The sequence below is a fragment of the Budorcas taxicolor genome, chromosome 23 (assembly GCF_023091745.1).
Source record: "Budorcas taxicolor isolate Tak-1 chromosome 23, Takin1.1, whole genome shotgun sequence".
Classification (NCBI taxonomy): Eukaryota; Metazoa; Chordata; class Mammalia; order Artiodactyla; family Bovidae; genus Budorcas; species Budorcas taxicolor.
Window position 1 is genome coordinate 17,041,977 of NC_068932.1, and position 18,309 is coordinate 17,060,285.

Genomic DNA, 18,309 nt, shown 5'->3' on the forward strand with positions numbered 1-18,309 from the left:
ACTGTGAAAAGTAGGATTATATGGTCATCCTTGCTTGTTGAAGGATCTCCTGGCTTTCATAGAAAATGTTCTGATTAGAAAGGACCCTCTGGAAAATTTTTTTACTTGGACAATACAAGCTTCTTTCTTTCCCACTTGTGACTTCTTCCTTGACCTTTAAGGTTTTCTTTCTACTCCTAGGAAATCCATGCATAACAGATACCATGCTGATCCCCATTTCTCCCATCTCTAAGCCTTTGGATCTCATCTCCCTTAAAGAGGTTGTAGCAACTTAGAGCCCTGAACTAGGTACAGCTTTCCAATCTCTGTCCCATGAAACATTTGGTACCAGCTCATCTTTGAGTACTGTGAATGTGCACCATTTAGTGCAGTGTTGGAAGATACTGGGTGTCCAATAAATATTCATGCTCACTAAATGAATGAATAAGTGGTTAAACTTTTAAATGAACATAAAGAGTGGCAAACACAAAGGCAAAATGATCATTACCTTCTTTCTGACTAGAGAAGTAGACCAGTGAAGCCATGTTTTATTTGTTCTGCACCTACTTCCAAGAAGGGGCCCAAGATAATTTCTTGTGTAAGATGCCCACAAAGTTCAGTTCAGTCGCTCAGTCGTGTCCAACTCTTTGTGACCCCATGAATCACAGCACGCCAGGCCACCCTGTCCATCACCAATTGCCGGAGTTCGCTCAGACCCACGTCCATCGAGGGACCGTCTAAATAAGGATAAGAGGACAGCCATAAAATGGAAGTTGGAAATAAAGAGGAGAAAAAGAAGGAAGAAGATATTTGGGCTGGAAAGGCTAAGCTAAAACTTAGAGGAAGTCAAGGCAAAAGGAAATTAAATGCTTTATATCTTTTCACAGCTATTGCTGTCATGGGGCATTGCTGTCATTATCCACTGAAAATGTCCAGTTGAGTAAGAATTGAGTCTTTAGAAAAGAATAATATGCTTATGTCAAAGAGAGAGATAAAAGGAGTACATGGATTAAGGGAACATTAAAAAGAGTTTACAGGTGCAAAAAGGCAAGATTTCGTGAAGATGAATATAATCCCGAATTAACAGATTCTCATAATCAGTAGATAAGCTCATTATTTAAACTACTTTCAGAGGGCAACGTAAGGGACATATTTTATGAAACTATTAATATTTCTTTAAAGGTAATTGGGAGGAAGGTAAAAAAAGACCACCAGGGAGATAGGAAGAATAAGTAATCTTTTGTCCCATACCCCTTTGAGAAGATTATAGAGAAGATGGGCAGCTATGCTGGATGATCAGGGTGGAGAACAGAAGGGAATTTTATGTTTCAGCCTATGGCTTATCTTCCAGCTAGTCTTTTACCTTCTGAAAATCAAGGTCAAATCTTAACTATCATTAGGTCAATTGACTTGTATCTGAGAAGATAGTCAATAAGTGTTGGTTGAGAGAATGAATGAATGGATGCCTTAGGAGTTCATATTATTGAATGGATCCATTTTTTCCCCGACAAGTGTTGTCATAGTAGCCCCAAGAAGTTAACCTTTCTGGCTGGCCTCTGATCTTTGGGTTCAGAGAAACAATGTCCTAGAAAAAAAGAATATATAACCTAAAGCCTAAAGAGATTCACAAAGATCTTTAACAGGACACAGCAAGGCTGTTGTCTTAGAGTCACCTGCTTGAGGTTATTGAGAACATAATGTGTGTGTGTGTGTGTGTGTGTGTGTGAGTTTTAAAAGTTTGAAAATATTTTTGAATTCTTGATGCAAGCTCCCTCACCCCCATTCCTAAGTCCCTCAGTTTTTTCCTCTCATAAAACATCTTATAATGGGTGTGTTATAATCTCTTTAAGTTCTAATTTAGTAAAATAAATAGTTGAATGATTTATGGTACTTTAATTTTAGTTCTTTTTCTGTTTTTGAGTTAACATCTTTTTAAGGAAATTTCTTGATAGGCGAAATTTCTTATCTGTAGATAAAGGATAGGCAAATGTTATTGGGCTTAAAAATAGCATTTGTCCTCTAAAATTACCATATTTTAATATATTGAGGTATATTTTGAAAAGAATAATATTTTAAATCTGGTTTGCTTTTCAAGGGTCTCTTAAAGGTTTATGTAATTTTTAGGTACGAACAAAAGAGGAGAGCCAAAATTCAAAAGCTTAAATATTTTATGAAAATCTTATACAACGATAAACAGGTTTCTTGCACTTCAGTATCTCCTCTACAGTTTGATTTTAAAGTCATGTTTCAGCAAATTTTCAATATTCAGTTAATATATTGGCCTGAAACAATTTGCTTGGAGGTACGCCATTGTCATTTAATTTTGTACATTATTTTATACAATACATAATTAAAAATTTCTTGTCAGTTACTATTATAAGTAAGCTTTTTATATTAAGATATTAATATTTATAAATAATATACTTAAAATTCATCAGTAGTCTTTTATGCTTTAAGTACAAAATTATTTGATTTGCAGTTCTAAATACATCTTTCCTGCTATAATTCTTGCCAACCCTAGACATGCAGCATTACTCATTTATTAGTGAGGTGCAAGAGGTGAAAGAAGGTTGTTTAAACTATGAGTAGTATAGCAATTGTTAGTGTTGAATAATTTCTTCAAATTGCCCCAACCTTGGCTTGGTGATTTCAGTCTTTTGATATATTTGTTCATCTTTTAAAAAAATTTTTTAAAGAATCTGATGAAGAAACACACATGTAGCAGACCCCTGATCCCTTCTCAAAGACCCCCTCATAAGAATCCCGGCACTAAAAGAAGGAAATGTGATAATGAAGACAAATTAGAAACAGTAATGGAGTCTAGACAACAAGTCTTGATGGCTAATGGAAGAGTTAAACTTGAACCTAAACCTGAAAGAAAAGTTAGGAGGAGTAAAGATTTGTGTTATATGAGCATGGAGTGGAGTCTGAGACATGGGGAGATTATTATTACAAATCTAAAGCAGTTATTTTTCAATGCCTAAAATAACTTTGTGCTATCCTTGATCAAAAGCTATATTCATTTTATTCATCTGTGCTATTAAGTTACTGTCATTTTTAAATGTACCTCTGTTGAAATTTTTAAAATTAATTAATTTTAATTGGAGACTAATTACTTTACAATATTGTAGTGGTTTTTGCCATACATTGACATGAATCAGCCATGGGTGTACATTGTTGAAATTTTTATTTTGAAAATATACTGACTACACTTTCCTACTATTGTACCTAAAATAAATTGTGATATCATAATCTAACTTTTGGAAGTTTAAAATCGCCCCCTCTCCCAAAATAGGTAAGTGTAGATTTTGAATCCTTCATCGTCATCAATTAGTACATTATCCTAACAAACTAAGAGGCAGAGAAAGAAATGAATCTATCTAGGGACAATTCACACCATTAACAGCTGCATGAATAGCTAAATAAATCTATATGCCCTTGATGAACACATACAAACCTACATTTCTAATTTTATTATTATTTTTCTTTACTCCTTCTTCACTTCAGCCAAACTGAACTGAACTTCTTCTTTGATTCTTTCCCCATATATTTTTGCAATTCCCTACTTAGGCTTTTTTAATATTACAGTTTCTCCACTTATAATGCCTGTTTTCATTCTCAACACATCATCTCAACTACACAGGTGTTGATAGCTGCCACTGGGGACAGGTCGTCTCCTGGGAGATTACAGGTGTCATACTCGACCTTTACATCTGCTGCTGTCCAGGATCTGGCCTCCAAAGTGAATTTGACAGTTCCATGAGAATGCATGGACATACCCTAAACAAGTCTGCAAGATTGATGTGTAAAATCAGAATGCCAACTGAACATTTGAATATATTTGTCAGTTCATTGTCTCTTTTTAGTTAGCCAGTTTACTAATTTACAATAAGAAAGTTTTTTCAGAGATGTAAATACTTAAAATCCATTAGCTATAATTAGCTATAACCGCTGCAAACTTTTCTGTATTAGCGATGCCTTTGGCAAAGGGACCAGTGTGTTGGCTTAAATTCACTCTTCTAGGAACAGCATTTAGATGACCAGAAAAATACTTGTCTCTTTGTCTGTGTTTCTCTCTGTCTTCTTGGTTATCTACTGTCCTTTTGGTTGGTACATTCTTTTTTATCTTTTAAGGGGCATTTACCCTCCTTGATTTTCTTTTCTTTAGAGCACATATCACTGTTTCCCGAGACACTGATAACAGAGTATAAGTCAAAATAAGATTTTCCTATTGAAAAAATTTGGGTTTGTAGTTATGGCATTGATGGAATTCTAGTAGAAAACACAGCATACAGAATCATAAGACCTAATCAGTAGATGTCTGTAGAACAGCATACTCAGCGCCTCCCTTATTCCTTCTTCTAGGACTTTTCCTCCTTTCCCTGCTACATAGCTTATTTAATCTGTCCTTGGACTCCATGAGCCAACAACTCTCCCTTTTTCTTAGGCAATTCAACCTGAGTTTCTGTCACTTTTAATAAAAATTAATAGAGTTTCATATAGAGATTTCATTTCTTCATTTATAAAATGGGAAGAGTAATGGCCATTTCCTGTAATTTTTATCAGGTTTAAATAATATAAAGGACTTTTAAAGTGCTACACAAAAGTAACTTCTTTGGGTATTGTGTTATATGTACTGAATTCCCAGAAGTATATTTCTAATCCTTTTATTCAATTGATTTTCTTTGAAACCAGTGAAAGGCACTGTACTTTTAAACACATAAGATTACCTAATTTTATCATGTGGATCAAAGGCTCTAGAGAAATACCTATTTTACATTCTAGTATTTTTAAAAGAATTATGTTAGTGATGATCTTTGTTTTAGTTTTTTTCTATTTTGTACTTTCAGTGAGTTATCAATCATTTCTTTTACATTTAGGTTTATGAAATAAGTAAAAGGACGTGCTTATTGGCAAAACTATATTTACCCTTACCTAACAGCACAGAGTTGAAAAGCAAAACTATTTTGGAATATCTAGAATTTAGCTCTGATAAACTGGTCATACCTGCATATGGAGAAGTGGGAAGCAGTAAGTTTATTAAAAATATGTCTTCCCTCCTATTTCCTTCATGAGTTCTATATCCTAAATGACCCTGGGTCATTCATATGAATAAAGAATCCTATTCATAGAGTCATAAAATATGTTGGTAGATGCCAGGGGCTGGAGGTGGTGGGTTATGGGGTGGGAAGGGAGAATGAGGATTTAGGGTTCAGTGGGGACAGAGATTGAGTTTAGGAAGGTGAAAAATTCGGGAGATGGTGAGAATTGCACAGCAGTGTGAGTGTACTTAGTGCCACTGAAATGTACAGTTAGTGAAGTGAAGTCGCTCAGTCGTGTCCGACTCTTTGCCACCCCGTGGACTGTAGGCCACCAGGCTCCTGTGTCCATGGGATTTCCCAGGCAAGAATACTGGACTGGGTTGCCATTTCCTTCTCCAGGGGATCTTCCCGACCCAGGGATTGAACCCGGGTCTCCCTCATTGCGGGCAGACGCTTTAACCTCTGAGCCACCAGGGAAGCCCAATGTACAGTTAAATGTTTTTAAAATAGTACATTTTACATTATGTGACCTTTACCACTATTAAACATTAAAAAGGAATCCTGTATTTACAGTGTTAGGTTAAAACTAATTAAGTTCTTCCAGAGAGTAAAGCAATTTTTAAAACTTTGACTTGAATCAAATCTTTGGGAAATCTAAGCTTTGGGACAAGCTCCTTTGCTTTTCCTAGGGCATCTGGGACAAGAGCACTGTGCTTCGTATAATGTGAGCTCCACACCTAAGTGGGGAGATTGCTCTGCCCCTACCTGACCTTTGAAGTGAAGTGAAAGTCTCTCAGTCATGTCCGACTCTTTGCAACCCCATGGACTATACAATCCGTGGAATTCTCCAGGCCATTCCGTTCTACAGGGATTGAACCCGGGTCTCCCGCATGGCAGGTGGATTCTTTATCAGCTGAGCCACCAGGGAAGCCCACCAGATGGTCTGACCTTTAGTAAAGCCTGAAGATGTTCCAGGACATGTTGATTCATCTTTGAACTGAAAAGGGGAGGAAGGAAGAGGAGAGAGAAGAGAAGAGATAAGAGAGAGAGGAAAGAAGAAGGGACTTTTTTTTTTTTACTGTCTTTCAATTGATTTTCCTCCTCCTGCAGTTTAAGTTAGCATGTCTGCCAGAATGCTGTCATTGCTCTTCTCCCACAGTTCCCTTCTCTCTCGCCTTCCTTGGGGTGTTGTAATTGCTGTGTCCATCTGGTGAAAAGAAAGGGAGTATGAATGAGTGAGCAAGGAGGAGAGAGAAGGAAATAAGCAGGCAAAGGAGCAAGGAAAGTAGAGAAAATGAGGGAGGGGTGTAGTCTGCTTAGATAAAGTCCAGATGAAGCAGAGAAGCAGGTTGTGGAGACCCAGGAGAAAAGACTTGGAATATTTAGGATGCACTAAGTACTTGGCAGAAGTTTCAAGAAATATCACTGAGCTCTCTGGAGACTGAGAAAGAAGATGAGGAGAGGGAAAAAATGGAAGAATGTAGGAAAGGAGCCAAACAGTAGCTCTTTTTCTGCTCGCATGCATGCTCAGTTGCTAGTTGTGTCAGATTCTTTGTGACCCTATGGACTGCAGCCCACCATGGAGTTTCCCAGGCAAGAATACTGAAGTGTGTTGCCATTTCCTACTGCAGGGGATCTTTCTCCCCACCCCCGTACCTCCTGTCGGGGATCAAACCCACATCTCCTGATCTTACATTGGCAGGCAAATTCTTTACTACTGAACCACACTGGAAAGCCTTTTTTTGCTGCCAGTGGTTTTTTCCTTGCTGGCAGCCACTCCCAGAAAGAATGGTTAGAAAATGTGTTCAGATAAATTCTCTCCCCTCTTGTTTGTAGTCTGTTTGAAACAGTCTGCCTTGAGGGATTTTGGGTAGGAGTTGAGGGAGAGCTGTAAGAATAGAGCCTGCAGTCAGCATAAACTTTGTATTTCTGGGGTTCCAGGAACACGTAAAAGGGGAAAAAACTGTAATGTGCTCAAATATTCATATGTTTTTAATGCCGTTTTTAAACAGATGTGCCCTTTCTTCTTGAGGAAAATGGGACTGAAGAACTTTGTCTTTTGACATCAGGAAAACTAAGCTATTCTCTGTCATGGGCCTTAGATGAAAAGGGTGTTCCTCTGACACCTCTGTCACAGTCGTTACGATCTGCTTTCTGCAGGTAATAAACTTTATGCTTGAAAAATAATGCCAGTCCTCAGCAAAGCATCACACAAAGCCTACCAAAGGGAAACTCTAGATAAATGGTAGGAACAGTTTAGTTTACTTGGATGTTGCTTTATTTTTATTTGTGTTTGTAAATATATAAAATATTTATTTTATTTATAATCACGTGTCTTTATGTGTAAGAGAATGTGTCTTTTCAATGTTTAGGATTACAGCTACATGGATGATGACAGAAGCAGTTCCACAGTCCTTAGACTGTGTAGGCAAAGGCCAAGACTCCCAAGGATTTGATTTCTAGGACCTTTATCTCTCCCAGTCATTCTGGATTATGTAAAAAAAAAAAAATGATTTTTTGCATTATCAATTTGCTGGAAGAAATTGCCGGATATAGAAATTTCATGTATATCCCACAACTTCCTAGAGAAATTGGAGTTAACTTCTAGACCCTATCCACAAACAGTATTACTAGAAGTACAGTAGAATTCTATAAAAATGGTGATAATGCTGGCTTATATACTGTGCTGTGTTTGAGTAAGATGACACATATAAAGGGCCAAAAGATCTCATCATTAAAGAAATTAATGAATGATAATAACAAAAGGATAGCCTTTTCCCTCCCCATTTAAACACATATTTTTATTTATTTTTTTTAAACACATATTTAAAAAAAAACAGGCTAGATCCAACTATATGACATTATGGAAAAGGCAAAACTAGGGAGACAGTAAAAATGTCATTGTTCACAGGAATTAGGAAAAGGGAGGGATGAATAGGCAGAGCACACAGGATTTTTAGGGCAGTGAAACTACTCTGTATGGTACTGTAATTGTGGATACATGCCATTATGTGTTTGACAAAAATCCGTATAACATAGGACACCAAGAGTAGACCTTAGTGTAAATTATGGATTTTGAGTGTTAATGATGGGCTAGTATAGGTCCATGAATTATAACAAGTGCAACTCTTTTATTGGCAACAAACATAATAAATTATAACTCTGATGCAGGATGTTGATAGTGAAGTAGGCTGTGTATGTGGAAACTGTACTTTATACCAATTTTGCTGTGATCCTAAAACTCCTTTTAAAAAATTCCTATTTTTAAAGTAAAATAATAACATTAAAAAATATTCCTATAAATAATGTGAATTAAATAGGAAATCAAAACTGAAGTTAGAGACAATTTTTAAAATAACAATGAGAACACTATCTACAAAACTTGTGGCATATAGCCAGAATCATAGCAAAAGTTCATAAGTGGGTCTTCTTGCATACATGAGTGCTAAGCTGCTTCAGTCTTGAAGGAGGGTTGCCTTGACCTCTTCCCGAGTGGTCTTCTTGGTAAATAATAAAGAGTTTTAGAGAAAAAACTAAACCAATGTCAGTAGTACTCAGCAATTGATGTTGAAGAAACAGGAAGTGGATGTAGATCACTTATCAAAAAGCTTGACATTAAGAAGAGGCTGAAAATAAGAGAGAGAACAGAATCAAAGTATGGAGTTCTTAAAAACTGGGGGCAGTACTTATCTTCTAAAAGGAAGTGATGAAATTCATAGGAAAAGAGCCAGAAGGTATTAGAAAGAATATGAGATAAAGAAGCCACCTGCCAATACAGGCAAGGCAAGAGACTTGGGTTTGATCCCTGGGTTAGGAAGATCCCCTGGAGGAGGAAATGGCAACCCACTCCAGTATTCTTGCCTGGAGAATTCCATGGACAGAGGAGCCTGGTGGGCTACAGTCCATGGAGTCCCAAAGAGTCGGACACAACTGAAGCAGTTAGCACATGAACTCCTTCAGAGTCAGGATGATATTGAACCAGAACATAAGACAATAGCTGTGGTTCTAGAGAAGAGGAAATATCTTTCCAAAGCAGAGAATGAGACAGAAATCGCAGTACACACAGAAATGTAATTTTGATGGATATGCCTGTTTTGTTAAGTAAATCAGGTCATCTTAGAAACCTGGAGCCAGGGCATTTTAGGAGAAAAATGGGTTGTCATCAGTCAGTCACTCAGTCATGTCCAGCTCTTTGTGACCCCATGGACTGCAGCACACAGTGAGGAAGAACTAAAAAGCCTTTCAATGAAAGTGAAAGAGGAGAGTGAAAAAGTTGGCTTAAAGCTCAACATTCCGAAAACGAAGATCATGGTATCCGGTCCCATCACTTCATGGAAAATAGATGGGGAAACAGTGGAAACAGTGTCAAGACTTGGGCTCCAGAATATAGTGCTTACTTAGTACAGAGTTTAAGATGAGTTGTTTTGTTGTGTTATCATTAGCTCTGGGCTTAAAGGGAAAAAAAAAAGGCTGTAATGGGATAAGTTTTATGTGACTAAGACTAAGGAATGTAGAAAAAAAAGTTTGTTCTTTTCTCCCCTTTGAGAACCCCAGTCCCCTATCTCCTCCTCGGGGACCCCAGACTTCTTATCAACCTACCCAACAATGGACTCTCTCAGATTCATCATAAAAAATATGAATAGATACTGATGGAAAGTGGACAGTGTAAAATGTGCGTCCATGTTTGGGCTGACATTGTGGAATCTGAGTCAGACTGTATTATTGAAATCCTGGTTTATAGACTGGAATTTTCCTTGAGTACTACATAGAAAGGATCTTAGAAATCTTTCGGTCTGAAGCGTTCTAATTCCACAAGGTGAAATGAATTACCCATGAAGAGAGAGATTAAGTAACTGGGATAATTGATGGCTGAAAAGAAACCCTTTCTGTGTAGGGTTGAATTTCCTCTGCACTTTGCCTGTAGTTGAGGTCACTAAGATTGCACTCCCAGGTGTGCTAGTGGTAAAGAACCTGCCTGCCAGCGCAGGTAGACATAAGAGAGGTCAATCAGGAAGATCCCCTGGAGGAGGGCATGGCAACCCATTCCAGTGTCTCGCCTGGAGAATCCCATGGACAGAGGAGCTTGGCAGGCTGCAGTCCATAGGGTTGCACAGAGTCGGACATGACTGAATCGACTTAAGAACGCACTTAAGAGTACACTCTAGCCTGTCTTTCATAGCTCTCCAACTTCTAAAGATATGGCCTCATAGGACCAAACAAAGATATTCTTCTGACTCATACTTCCCAGTTAATTGTATTACATACTCTGTATTGTGTTTCAGCTATAAAGATATAGCCTAAAGATTCAAAGACTTTGATGCTGGGAGGGATTGGGGGCAGGAGGAGAAGGGGATGACAGAGGATGAGATGGCTGGATGGCATCACTGACTTGATGGACGTGAATCTGAGTGAACTCCGGGAGTTCGTGATGGACAGGGAGGCCTGGCGTGCTGCGATTCATGGGGTCGCAAAGAGTTGGACACAACTGAGCGACTGAACTGAAAGATTCTTTTTATATTGTGTATTTTAGATAGCAAAGAGGAATATTTATGGACTTTACCCTTAAGACCTTTGTCTCTTAAGGGAGAGGTAGACATTTATCAAAAAACTATCATACAGTTAGAATGTGAGAAGAACCAGAGAAGATAGCACATCTGAGCCTTCTGTTTTATCCTTAAATGCAGAGGATGGATAAGCTTAATCTTCAAATAACTGTAATGGGTTGGTTTTACCCCATATAACAGATGTATCACCTGTATATTACATACAAATTCACAACATATTTTTCCTTATGTTAGTGTGTTAAGGAATGTAGATGCAAGAGGTGTTCCTGAAATTCCACGGCTTATTAATGCACAGAAGCTTTTTGAGTGGGCCAGTGAGGTCAGAATTGACCCAAATAACCCAGAATGTTCTGATTTAATGGAATTTATTACGGTAAGTTGTAGCAAAATATCTGTACTGTAAATATATTTATTAAGCTCTATACTCTTATGCTCCTCCATAGTTTGCAGTGTATTTTTCTAGGCACTAAGAGTCATTAAAAGTAAAAAAAGACAGAGTTTTCAGCCAGTTACAGTATTATGAGGCAGTTAGAAATTCAACAGCTGGGAAAATGATTGGTACTCTGCTCCACCACTATTTAGCAGCCCTTGCTTGGTGCGTCCAGCAAAATAATCTCCAGGTTGACATCAGTTGTACGTCTACTGAGTACCAGCCATATTATTAATTGCTGAGGACTTTAAAGATGATTCAAAGACATCCTCCTTCCCTCAAAGACTCTATTCACTTCTCCTACTCCTGCTCATAGCCAACTGAACTGCTCTGTGCGCTCCCAAAATGCTTTCTTCATACTTTTATCCATGCCATTCCCTCTGCTTAGAAGGGCACCTATATCAGCTATCTTACCCACCCTGCAAGTCTGGTAAATACTTCCTTGGCAACCTTGTTACCGAGTCCAAGCTCCCTCTGCTTCCGCACAGGATAGGCCAGTGAATCGGGCAGATAAGGTGTTGAGGCAAGGAATATGGCTTTATTTGGAAAGCCAGCTGATGGAGAAGATGGCAGACTAACATCTCAAATTACCATCTTGTCAGCATCCGGATGCCAGTTTCTTTTATGGATCAGAGATGGGGGCGTGGACATAAGGAAACAAAGTAAAAAGGCCATTTAATCTTGCAAGTATCTCCTGGAATGGCAAGCCTCAGGCAGGGGGATGTGTTAATTTCTTTCTTCCTGCCAGCCAGGTGTTGAGGGTTATGAACAAAGGCAGTTTAGCTTAAGTCCAGCAAAGGGGCAGGGTTCTTTGAGGCAGGCCATTATGTGTGATTATAATAACAATATCAACGGAAAGGAAGTCAAAGAAACAGTTTCAACATGGAGTCAAAATTGACTTCTCCCTGCAACAACTTCAGTTAGATATGGGCTTTTCTTTTCTTGCCTTCCTGTTCTTTTTTTTTTTTTTTTAATAACTTATGGATCTATTTATAAGACAGAGTTTGAGCAAGCTCCTAGAGATGGTGAAAGACAGGGAAGCCTGGCATGCTGCAGTCCATGGGATCGAAAAGAGTCAGACACGACTGAACAGCAGCAAATGGATCTATCATTCTGCCTGTACTGTAGTCGTTTGCCCATGTGCTTTATCTTACCCTGTGGAACAACAGCTAGTAAATCTCTGTCTCTCTTATGGCACTAGCACTTTGCCTCTCATGTACTGTGTACTCACGTTTGCATTTATTGAATAAAGCAGTGCATAGATTATTGCAGTTAAGTTTCCTCAGATCATAGCTTCCCAACTGACATGCTGAATTGATTACTTGTACATAAAACTATTGAACTTCTCAGCTCATATAGCAACCGGATATAAAAAGCATCATCTTTTAACCCATTGTACAGTAACATGTTTTCATTTTCTATATAAATCATGACCAACCAGGAAAAGGTTGAGAATCTATGTAGGCTAGATTCTGCATTTATTTTTTTCAGATTTTCTATTACAGATTGAGTTGTTCCATTTCCTATTTATATTGCAATTCTCATTTCTCACAGTTTCAACTGTTTTGAGGTCTTGAATTTTAAAAAAATTATTTTAAGTAAAGACTTTACATTATTTGTATTTTACAGTACATAAAACATAAAGGACAGGATATCCCAAAGTATTTTCGTCTTGAACAGTTGCAAGATGAATTTAACTTTGCTTCTGAAGAGGAAATGAAAAAGAGTAAACGTTTCCAGCTATTGCAACTTAGAAATGCTGGTCAATTAGATGTTTTCCTTCTGCAGCAAATGCCCCTTTATGATACAGAGATTCCAGATTTAGTCTTCCAGGTACTTGGTTTCTATTTGAATATTGCATTTTCTATGATAAGTTAACGTTTTGCTGCTTTAAATCTGTCTTAATTTTTTTTAAACTGATTATCTGTAGACAAAAATTTTCCTTCTTAATTTTTTTTTACTTGAAGTATATTTGATGTACAATATTTATAAAAGATTTATAGGTGTATAGTATAGTGATTTATAACTTTTAAAGGTTATGTTCCATTTATAGTTATTCTCCAGGCAAGAATACTGGAGTGGGTTGAAAAGGAAATGGTAACCCATTGCACAGCACAGCACACCAGTACTCTTGCCTGGAGAATCCCATGGACAGAGGAGCCTGGCAGGCTACAGTCCATGGGGTCGCAAAGACTTGGATACGACTGAGTGACTCTCACTCACTCGTAGTTATCATAAAATACTGACTATATTCCCTCGGTTGTACAACATATCCTTGTAGTTCATTTTATACATAATAGTGTGTACCTCTTAATTTTTTATCCCTCTATTACCCCCCAATAAAATTTCAATAAATCAAAAAAAGCAATATGTTATATATAAATATATAATTGCACATCATAATCTTGTAGGGTTTATTTCTAGGTAATGGAGATAATCTGATTAAGGAATCCATTAATATAATTTACCACATTAACAGAATTAAGGAAGGAAAAAATATGCTCCTCTTAATAAATGCCCAAAAGGCACTTAATAATTTCAGTGCTCATTCATGATGAAAGCTTTTCACATCCTAGAATTAGAAGAGAACTTCTTTAAACTGATTTAAAATATTCAGTATTTTGGATTTTTCTGCTGATGCAAACTGCTTTGAAAAGAAGTGTTTCAGGTCAATTGTAGAATTGCGGGAATGGGAGGAGAGATGAGGACACCTACACACCCACTGGGTAATTAGAGGGAGTTTCAGAGTTAATTAGCCAGGAATGCAGAAATATACAGAAGTTGGGCAGAGCACAGGGCAGGACAGTGAAGCAAATTTTGCGTTGGTTTTTCCTGGACTCTGGTACTATGGTGGGGGTTTGGGAATATTAAACTTCTTGTGACATGTCCACATAGAGTAGGATTTTGCAAGAGCTAAGAACAAAACAAAAAACAAACCAAACCAAAAAACCTGTACAAAATAGGCAAGGTTTACATTACCACTCCAGAAAAAGTAATATGTTCATGGTAAATGCACTTCCATTTAAGGGAATGTTTACAAATGTTGGACTCCTCTAGTTCTTAAACCCAATTCAAGGTCAATAAGGCTATATCATCCTTCAAGAGAAGAAATAGAGCCAGTGCCTAGGTGTCCGTGAGCAAATTCTCTGTCTCCAGCTTTCCAACATTCTGGAAAACCAGTTCCTTATAAACTATCCCTTGATTTGATTCAGTGCCTGATTATCTGTGTGGCTCTGAAACTGTTTGGTATAATGATCACTATCAGAAATCAGTTTCCTCATAGACTCCCACACAAACATTGTACTTAGTAGTTAAACATCAGTTTTCCCATTAATCGCAACAACTTGAAAATGCCTGCTATCATCTCTACCAGTAAGAGCCAATGCCTTAAGCCAGAAAGAAGAAAGGAAAGAAGAAAATTAGAATTGGAATAGAAGAGACAAACTGTCCATGTTTGCAGGAAATTCATTTGCCTATGTGGAAAACATAAGAGAATCTACAGCTAACTGTGCATGCTGACCATGCTAAGTAGCTTCAGTCATGTTTGACTCTTTGCACTCTTATGGACTATAGTCCTCCAGGCTCCTCTGTCCATGGGATTCTCCAGACAAGAATACTGGAGTGCGTTGCCGTGCCCTCCTCCAGGAGATCTTCCCAGCCCAGGGATTGAACCCATTCTCTTAGGTCTCCTGCATTGGCAGGCAGATTCTTTACCACTAGTGTCACCTGCACACGTAATAAATTTGCTGAAGATAACATCCACTTTTAAGAATAAATAGCTACTTTTTTATTTTAAAAGGAAAATTGTACCTCTATAATAGAGAAATCTAGTTGTTACCACCTTGGCTTAGTGATCCAGCTTAATCTTATTAAGGGCGGTAGGCAGAATAATGGCTCCCTAAAGATGTCTACTTCCTAATGCCCAGAACCTATGAAAATGTAATGTACCTTACTTAAAATGGGGAGATTATGGTTGATTATCTGGGTGGACCTAATTTAATTGTATGAGCCTTTACAAGCAGAGAAAACTTTCCAACTAAGAGCAAAAGAAAGATCGCTTTTGCAATAGCAGGAGAAATCAGAGGAATTCCAATCATGAGAGGGACTCAGCATGTGGTTGCTGGCTCTGTGATTTAGTGGTCCACCTGTGAAGATTGGAGAGTGATCTAAGAGTGGGCCTGAACTGACAGCCCGTGAGGAAACAAGACCTCAGTTCTGTAACCATGAGATATTAGATTCTGCCAACCATCTAGATGACCGTAGAAGCAGATTCTTCTCAGAGTCTGCTGGTGAGAACCCAGCTGGCCTAAACCTTGGTATTAGCCTCGTGAAACCTGGAATAAATAGCTACTGCTAAGTCACTTCAGTCGTGTCCGACTCTGTGCGACCCCATAGACAGCAGCCCACCAGGCTCCACAAGTGGATTGCCATTTCCTTCTCCAATGCATGAAAGTGAAAAGTGAAAGTGAAGTCACTCAGTTGTGACCGACTCTTAGCGACCCCATAGACGGCAGCCTACCAGGCTCCTCTGCCCACGGGACTTTCCAGGCAAGAGTACTGGAGTGGGTTGCCACTGCCTTCTCCGATAAATAGCTAACACCACTGTAAATAAGTCCATTTGTATCATGAGACAATCTAGGCTTCTAACCTGCAAAACTCTGAGATAATAAATTTGTGTTGTCTGGAGCCACTAAATCTGTGATAATTTGTTCCAGCAGCAATAGGAAACTAAAACATTGATAAAGGACAGGCAAATATTATTGCCTCCTAATGTGATACAACATGAAATACACAGCACTACGTGTTTGAAATACCCTTGTCAAAAATGTATTACCTGAATCAAATTAAGACTTTGTTTTTTTACGAGAAATATGAGGAATAGAGAAACAAGTTAAATAGCACCACAAGAACCAGTCAGACCAATATGAAATGTGGGACTACTGGCTAGGAAGTGCAACTATTTTTCTGTTACATTTTGATCTGTTTAAAAAGCCATCATATTTAGACTTAAATAGACATTTCTCCAAAGAAGACATACAGGTGGCCAACAATTACATCAAGAGACAGATGTTCAATATTGTTATATGTTCAGTTCAGTTCAGTCACTCAGTTGTGTCTGACTCTTTGCGACCCCATGAATCACAGCATGCCAGGCCTCCCTGTCCATCACCAACTCCTGGAGTTCACTCAAACTCATATCCATCGAGTCGGTGATGCCATCCAGCCACCTCATCCTCTGTAATCACCTTCTGCCCCCAATCCCTCCCAGCATCAGGGTCTTTTCCAATGAATCAACTCTTCTCATGAGGTGGCCAATGTATTGGAGTTTCATCTTTAGCATCAGTCCTTCCAATGAACACCCAGGACTGATCTCCTTTAGGATGGACTGGTGGATCCCCTTGCAGTCCCAGGGACTCTCAAGAGTCTTCTCCAACACCACAGTTCAAAAGCATCAATTCTTTGGCGCTCAGCTTTCTTTACATTCCAACTCTTACAACCATACATGACCACTGGAAAAACCACAGCCTTGACTAGACAGACCTTTGTTGGCAAAGTAATATCTCTGCTTTTGAATATGCTATCTAGGTTGGTCATAACTTTCCTTCCAAGGAGTAAGCGTCTTTTAATTTCATGGCTGTTATATGTTAGAGAAATGCAAATCAAAACTACTATGAAGTATCACCTCACTCCAATCAGAGTAGCCATCATTAACAAGTCTACAAATAGAAAATGCTAGAGAGGGTGTGGAGAAAAGGGAACCTTCATACACTGTTGATGGGAATGTAAATTGGTGTAGTCGCTATGAAGAATAGTATGGAAGTTCCTTAAAAAAACTGAAAATAGTGTTATCATATGATCCAACAATTGCACTGCTTGGCATATATCCAGAGAAAACTCTTAATTCAAAAAGATACATGCATCCCAATGTTCATAGCAGCAGTATTTATAATAGCAAGGCATGGAAGGAACCTAAGTATGCATCTAATGGATAAAGATGTGGTAGTGTATATATACACTCGGCCATAAAAAATAATGAAGTAATTCCATTTGCAACAACGTAGATGGACCAAGAGATTATCATACTACATGATAATCATGTCGTAAGTCAGAAGGAAAAAGACAAATGATACCATCTTCAATTTAGGAAATGCATTTCAAAGTCTTAAAAAAGAGCTGTGCATTTATGTGCTCATACACGTACATCCCTTGATTTGCTAGGAATTTCCAGGCTGTAATCAGTAGCAGTTTTCTAGAATTGGTAAAGCTATCATTTGGCCGTCTTATATAAAACTTGTTCTCAGTAAAATAAGATGAAAAAAATATATATGATACCATTTACATGTGGGATCTGAAAAAAAGATAGAAAGGAACTTATTTTAAAAACAGAAATAAGACTCATGGACATAGAAAACAAATTTACCAATACCAAAGGGGAAAGGAAATGGAGGAGGAGTAAATTAGGCATTTGAGATTAGCAGATACAAGCTACTATATAGAAAATCAATAAACAACAGGTTCCTACTGTATAACACAGGGAACTTTATCCATATCTTGTAATAACTTATAATGGGAAAAAATCTGAAAAAATATGAACAGTGATTGGTGGAAAAACAGCAGCAGTTGGTGAAATTTGGATATTGGAATATTAAGTATATTGATAATTGAATTATAGATATATTGGGAAATTGTTAATTTTGTGGTCTGTGATTATGGCACTGTGAGTGTGTCCATAGTATTTGGAGATTCATGCTGAAGTATTTATTTAAGAGTGAAGTGTCATGGTGCTATAATTTACACTGAGATATTTTAGCCGAAAAAAGAAAAGAAATAAAGATTAAACAAATGTGGCAAAATGTTAATTACTTAATCTAGAGAGTAAGTACATAGATTTTAACAGTCTTTCTCATTTTCTGTATGTTTGAAAAACTTGAGGAAAAATTAGAGACAAAAAATAAATAGCATTCTATACACCAATGAAAACCCACTAAAAATGTAATTTAGCAAAGATACACCTTACAGTAGCAATAAAAACTCTTAAATACACAGGAATATGTTTAACAAAACATGTACAAAATTTAATGGAGAGAATTGTAGAACATTTTGAATGATGTAAAATTAGATTCAGACTTCACAAAAGAAACAAATACCATGTGTAATGAAGATTACCCATGAAATGCAAAACTCTATTTTTAAAATTAATTTTTATTGGAGTATAGTTGCTTTACAGTGTTGTGTTTCTACTGTACTGCAAAGTGAATCAGCTGTATGTATACATATATCCCCTCTCTGTGGG

General features: G+C 37.7%; 1 protein-coding gene across 1 annotated transcript in view; it reads left to right on the forward strand.

The window, feature by feature from the left end:
- The window catches only part of CC2D2B (coiled-coil and C2 domain containing 2B), a 91,582-nt gene that overhangs the window by 27,153 nt on the left and 46,120 nt on the right, over nt 1-18,309 (forward strand). Inside the window, exons 14-18 of the mRNA XM_052661168.1 lie at nt 2,104-2,281; nt 4,860-5,010; nt 7,034-7,181; nt 10,820-10,958; nt 12,645-12,848. Coding sequence (XP_052517128.1) covers nt 2,104-2,281; nt 4,860-5,010; nt 7,034-7,181; nt 10,820-10,958; nt 12,645-12,848 — 820 coding nt within the window. The remainder of the gene's footprint in view (nt 1-2,103; nt 2,282-4,859; nt 5,011-7,033; nt 7,182-10,819; nt 10,959-12,644; nt 12,849-18,309) is intronic.